At 40.2% G+C, this 6,619-nt stretch overlaps 1 protein-coding gene across 1 annotated transcript in view; it reads left to right on the top strand.

The window, feature by feature from the left end:
- Nucleotides 1-76: 76 nt before the first annotated feature.
- CAPN10 (calpain 10) overlaps nt 77-6,619 on the top strand; it is a 17,120-nt gene continuing 10,577 nt past the window's right edge. The window contains exons 1-5 of the mRNA XM_009875856.1: nt 77-316; nt 1,787-1,918; nt 2,165-2,361; nt 5,023-5,240; nt 5,761-5,902. Coding sequence (XP_009874158.1) covers nt 173-316; nt 1,787-1,918; nt 2,165-2,361; nt 5,023-5,240; nt 5,761-5,902 — 833 coding nt within the window. The 5' untranslated portion in view covers nt 77-172. The remainder of the gene's footprint in view (nt 317-1,786; nt 1,919-2,164; nt 2,362-5,022; nt 5,241-5,760; nt 5,903-6,619) is intronic.

Below are 6,619 nucleotides of genomic sequence, written 5' to 3'. Positions count from 1 at the left end.
GGGGGCACGGTGCTCCGTGGGAAGAGTGAGAGACTTTGTGTTCCTCAGTAAATTTCTTTTGGGTGTTTCTCCGTCACAATTCCCGAGTAACGCTGACTTCTCTTGTAGGGTGCTGCTCCGCGATATGAAGTCGTGAAAATAGCCGGCAACGCTCCTTAGGGCTCTGCTGAAAATGCTGGGAGAGAAAAAGCAATTAATCGCGAAAAGAGACCTTTACACAGACCCCACGTTTCCAGCCAGTGATACCTCTATATTTTTTGATTATTGCACCCCGCTTGCCCAGTTCAGAGGCGAGATATCTTGGTTGAGACCTAAGGTGAGTTTTAAGATGTGAAACACTGCGATTTTAACAGAACTGGACTTAAAAATAAGTAAATGACAGCTTGTATTAAAAAATTGCTTTGGAGTGTTTTTATTTTTTTGAAATACAGAAGAGATGAAACCAAGATATGTCAGTGTTAACAATATTTCGGGTATAGTTTTTAGGTCTACGTGGTCGTTTGTAGGTTTGATTTAAATCCTATTGTAGAACTTTTGAATTTCATGACAGTAATAGATATTCAGGTATTACAAATAATGAGGCTGAGGGGAGACCTTCTATGTGTTTAAAAGTCATTTAGATGTGATGCTAGGGGATATGGTTTAGGGGTGAACTTTGTAGAGTAGGGTTAATAGTTGGCCTTGATGGTCCCAAGGGTCTTTTCCAACCTGAATGATTCTGTGATTCATTATGCAAATAATGTGTATACCAAGTTAAAAAGCGGCATTATGTCACTTTCAGTTTTTTGGATATATTGTATAATTATTGAAAATAAATAAAGTGGTTTTTAGAGTTTTTCAGAAGGATTTTTTTTTTCAATTATTGGTTTCTTTGCCAACAAAAAACAACTTTGTAAAGGTTATAATTTGTCATATGACTTGTATTGCTTTTAAACTTGCACTGTGGTTTCAGAGCAAGCCCTGTGAGAGCTAAAAAGTTCAGAATGCATTTCTGTGAGTACATTCACTTAAAGTGAAGAGTTTATGATACTGCCTTTGTGTGTGGGGGGAAAAGAAGGCTATAAAAATGTAATGGAGAAAAAAGTACATTGTTTTCAGTGGTCTTTCTCCACTGCATCTGGGGATGGCTGTGAAGCAGCAGTAGAGCTGTTGGTCTTTAGACAGAATTGGCAAACAAATGACTTTATGGAGCCCAGAGCGCAACTTTCTGCGTTTGTACCCTAAACCCTGATTACCACTGGGGATGGATCAGGTAGTTTCCATCTCTTGCAGGTGAGAGAAAAACCATTTTAAAACTTGACTTTCAGATCCGATTAAGTGTTAAGGACTTTGCATTTGAAATCGCGCCTTTTGCTACCGAGTAATCTTATTTTTGTTTGCCCTAGAAAAAAAAATTCTCTTAGGTTAATTTGGATATTTTTATAACTTGGAATGTGCAATTCAGTGTGAATGGAATTGGTTCTATCCCAACTGATCGTGTGTCTAGCAAGGAGCTGATGAATTATGTTGTCTTTCGCTTATTGGTGCCTCTGTGAAGGTTGCACCTGATGGTGACATTGATGTACTAAAATTAATGTAGGAACTAGGTTTACCTCACGTAAAGTACCTGTAAAACAGCCACAAGGTAGTAATTTGTTATTGCTTGCTTCGGCTGTGTCTGAAGAGATGTTCTAGACGTAAAATTTCCCTTGTTTTGTGAGAGATATCTGGAGCCCTCCTATTCCCTGAAACATGGACTTCCTTAGAGTGTCGTGCAGGATTTCTCTTTAACTCCTTTTAATTTCAGGACATTTGTTCTGCTCCTCGGTTATTTTCAAACAATGTGCAGGATGTGCAAGTGAAACAAGGAATTTTGGGAGACTGCTGGTTTCTGTGTGCCTGTGTAGCTTTGCAGAAGAGTAAATACCTACTGAATAAGGTATAGAGAAGTTTCTTGTTTCATGTTTTAGAAATTTTCATCACCTAATTTACGTCATATATTGTTCTTGAATCCCAAGCCTCCATGTGAGTGTCAGTTTCATTATGCTTAATTTTACTGGTTTTGGTGTGATATTTTTTTTTTCTCTAGTTATTATAAATGGTTGATATTCAGCATATTTTAAACTGGTTTTGTTTACAAAAGAAGGACTCATTATTTGTCTTGGTTTTGGCCTTTACCATCTAGGTGATCCCTCCAGGTCAGCCCAGCTGGACGGATGAGTCCTATCAAGGCTGTTTCACGTGTCGGGTCTGGCAGTTTGGACACTGGGTGGAAGTCACCATCGATGATCGCTTGCCCTGCCTTGGTGGCAAACTCTGCTTTTCCCAGTGCCAAACAGAGGATTTGTTTTGGCTTCCACTGTTGGAAAAGGCTTATGCCAAGTAGGTGAACAGTGTTATTGAGGGAAGTAAAGGGAGGGACAATACTTGTATACCTTCTGCTTGCTTATTTTGCCTGACTGTGGTGATCATAGATCTGTGTATTGTTCAGTATTAAAGGTACAACGGCTGCTAGCGTTCCCCTGCTGGGTTGTGCAGGAGTTGCTCTTTAAACTGTAGATTTGTAAGGTATGTTTCTACTTGCGTGCGAGGTTAGATAGTCCTAGGGAGAGAATAATGATGAAAAGAGTGAGCTGCAGTGAATTATCAGCATTCAAATGATGTCCTTTAAGTCACTATCCATTGGTCATCTGATTTATTAAAGGGAAATATTTTATTAGTGTAGCATTTAGGGGCAGTTGAAGGCTTGATGAAAAGCAGAAAGCATGCAAATATTTTCATGGAGAGTAGCAATGTTACATAAGGTTACGCTAGCTGAGGTTCTGGTTGTATGAGTTTCATTGCTCTTTTGATTAATTTGGTAGTTAATTATTTTGAGGAGAAACAAGCATATTGTTAATGTCTTTGAAAATGCAGCTGTTGCGTTAAAAGAGAGAGGCAACAATTGCTCTTGCAAAAGAGGCAACAATTGCTCTTGCAAAAAGAGGCAACAATTGCTGTTGCAAAAACTCACACAGCCAAACTCTGTGGATAAAGGGGCAAATTGGTTTGGCAGAAGCTAAACCCCCTTGTGTTGCCGTTTGTCCCCAGATACCAGAGGGGCTAGGGGTGGCTGGGCTTAGGGTCTGAGTGATGCCCACTTCAACATCACTAACGCGACACACCAGTATGCCTTCGCTCTGGCGGCACCCCTGGCTTTACGAGGCCGTCCCTCACGAGGGTGGCAATATACTCACACAGCCAAACTCTGTGGATCGGTGTCAACAGGGACTCACACCACCAGATTGGAATCAAATATAATTTATTGAAGCAACAGATTTGTTTTGATTGCCAGTGATAGTGACTGTCTGCAAAGCAGGTGCACAAGTTACATATGTAGTAGATTATGAGCAGCTCTGTAATGATTTTCTAAGTATCCTGGGGCAGCACTTGGTGAGAACAAGTGTTTGGACCTTACCCAAAGGCATCCCTGTGGAGGGGGAAAGAGAGGCTCAGCCTATTGACTAATCCCAGGAGCCAGAGGTGGTCTGTGGTGGTATTTCCGCTGACTATGGTGGTATCTTCCCCCAAAGTTCCCCCTCTTGGGCCATTTTTGTATTATTTGTTACCTTTCAGGTGGAGCTTGAGTGACTCTAGTCATGCATATCTTTATTGTGATTGGTGTAAATTTTCCTCGCTTCATGTTTAAAGGTATAGACTAGAAAAATTCAATGCACAAGCTCAGGGAAGGGTGGTCACACCTTGGAGATGGGTAGCTTTTGGACTGGAGGTGTGTTTTGGTATTATAATGAGATTATAATGAGCATAGTTCAGCCAAACGACAGCATCTATCAAAAGATGACAAACTCTTGGCCCGGGATAGTAAATGTGCTGTCAACTGGCTCCTTACATCTCCAGGTTCCTTTGTGTTCACAGAGCTTGACCACGGTATCTCCACTCCGTTCCATGCTCTGTGAGATTTTCTCTTAGAGTCAGAAAATCAAGCTCCCTTAATGCTACCAACCTTTAAGGTTACCTTAGAAACATTTATGGGGAGAGCTCCTTATGCACCAGCTGCACGCTGTGCTGGAAAATTTCTCAATGTTTCAATGTGTGAACAATGCTATGTAGGCAATTAAGTAATTTTGAGTAATTATCCCACATCAAATGCTGTGAGAAAGGTTAGTTTTTGAGGCCCAAGTGCTTTGGCAATGTTTTAGCCAAGATGATTGCCTTGCAGTTAGAACTAAAGTTTAGGCAAAGGTGCCTTAATCCCACAGCAGCTATTTGGATTTATGACACATCCATCAAAATGCTGTCCAGACAGACAAAATGATTTGGGGGCGAAGGGTAAGACAGACATCAAATGTCTGAAAGAACTTGAATGGAAGATTGTGTGGTTGCCAGAAGAGGGCAGAAAAAGACTTTTAAGCATCAAGTAGTTTGTTCGACTGTAGATACATTGAGCAGAAGTTGAGAAGCAGCAGTGGCATGTTGAAGTTTCTCTGTAGGTTTGAAAGGTAACATTCTTTGTTTGTTTTTTGCAGAAATCTTAACACTTTATCCTGTCTTATTCTTTTATAGTCTTGATTTCTTTTGCTACTATTTGCATCTGCTGCATCAGGTAGCGTAGTCTCTTGGTTTGCTGAAGCTGTTTAAGGAAGTGCTACTCTGGTTTTGCAGAGTGATCAAGGAATAATTAAAGGGGGCCAAGAAATGTTATTTATTTATAAGTAATGCTGTTAATATATCGTGAAAGATGACGTACTGCACAGATAAGGTACAAATGACTAGTACTAGACTGGAGCGGATTCTGTATAGGATGGAGTAAGTTGTAATAAACTTCCCATCCAACAGTGGGATGTCTGATGGCTTAGGTGTTCTTTAGATGTCATATTCTGTATAAATAAAACAGTATGTGCTTTCTCGTGCCTTCTTGGGGATATGAGGTAGGGTACAGTCGTGATTATGATATAGACTAGGGTTGAAAGTACATAAGAGTTCTACTGTTTCTAGAAAATTTTTCTTGTTTTGTTGTTTGTCTTTTTGTCTTTTTTCATACAGAGTACATGGATCTTACGAACAGTTGTGGGCAGGACAGGTGGCAGATGCTTTGGTTGATCTGACTGGAGGAATTGCTGAAAGATGGACCCTAAAAAGCCCTGAAAGGAATGTGGAGAAAGAGAAGACTGGGATGGTTTTGGAAAAAGCAGTGTTTAGAAGACTAATGAATCTGAAGGAGCAATGTGTAATAAGCTGCTCAGTCCTCGATTCCAGACAAGGTGATAGTTAAATTCTAGACATTTTTAAAATAAATGTCTCTAACAGGGCTCAGAGCACAAGGCAGCCAGCAAATGCATAGTGCTAATTCTTTATGGTTCATGGTGCAGTTTTATATAACCCTGGATAAAAAAAGATTTAATGATGTTACTGAGTTCAGGATGGAGGATGCTTTTTAGGAGTGCTTTGTATATTAGATACTGATATGGTCAGTTCTCAAAAACAAATGCGCACCCCAACCCCTCTGAAAGAGAACCTAAAAAACAAGTGTAAAAGTCCCAATGAATTTTAGCACTGAGAATTTGAGATCAAGTAGGGAGTTAATATGCTTTAAAATGTTAATTTATTTTATTTCTATGTAGTCACGACTAAAATGAACTGTTTGCGTGGTTTTTTGCTGGTTTTCTACTGATATAAAACCAATTTTCTTTTGTCTCAAAATTGCCTTCTTTCATGGGATAGTTCAGTGTCATTCATTTTAAAATATGGAGCAGGTTCTTTTTGTTTATGTTTTCTGTTCAGGTGCAAGCGAACTAGGAGAATTTCACGCCTTTATTGTGATAGACATACTGAATCTGCCTGAGCTGTCAGGCAAGGAAATTGTCCTGCTGCGAATACGAAATCCGTGGGGAAGACGATGCTGGAGGGGTCTCTGGTGTGAGGGGTGAGTGGGTTTGTTTTTATTCAGAAAATCATTTGTGAAAGTTCTGAAGCACAAAACATCTCTCTGTAGTGTCCAGGCAAATATTGCTAATGGGTACAGCGGAGGAGAGAGACTTTGGTTTGTATGTGATCCTTTAGAGCGTCAGGTCGTTCACACAGCTCCTTGGTTCTAAGGCTAATCATTTTGATCTATTCATTCTGGTAATCTAACTTTGTTAACAAACTTTTTTTTGTTGTTTGTTCAAGCATCGTATCTTTTTGTAGAGGTAACCCGCGGCGATGAAGGAGACAGCAGCCTCAGGTCTGAGTTGAAAGCAAAGCCTTTTCTTGTCAGAGTAGAAACAGGAGCAAAAGCAGAAGCAAAGTTGTGCGTGAATGTGTGCGTATGTGTGCGTGAGAGTGTGAGTCCCCGGGAGCTGCTTATATGCAGTTTTCTCTATCTGAACTATAAAGCCAAGCAGGATTATTTATGTTTTTCTTCATCTGTTTGTCCTTGCGACTATCTTAGACGTGTCAGTTCCCATACGCTTCCATGCAGTTTCCCAACCTGGTCTTTTTAATGTATTCATCAACTATTACTCTGTGTGGCTTGTTCAGAACAGCTTGCTTTTACCCAAGTCTAGGCCAGTTTTATCTTCCAGGTGTTCAGCAAGGTCCGCACGTATCAGAACAGTTCGTTTTACTAAAATCTGGTCATATTTTTCCACAGTGTGTTCAG

This window comes from Apaloderma vittatum, unplaced genomic scaffold (assembly GCF_000703405.1).
Source record: "Apaloderma vittatum isolate BGI_N311 unplaced genomic scaffold, ASM70340v1 scaffold4569, whole genome shotgun sequence".
Taxonomy (NCBI): Eukaryota; Metazoa; Chordata; class Aves; order Trogoniformes; family Trogonidae; genus Apaloderma; species Apaloderma vittatum.
This window is presented reverse-complemented; position numbering and strand designations above follow the sequence as displayed.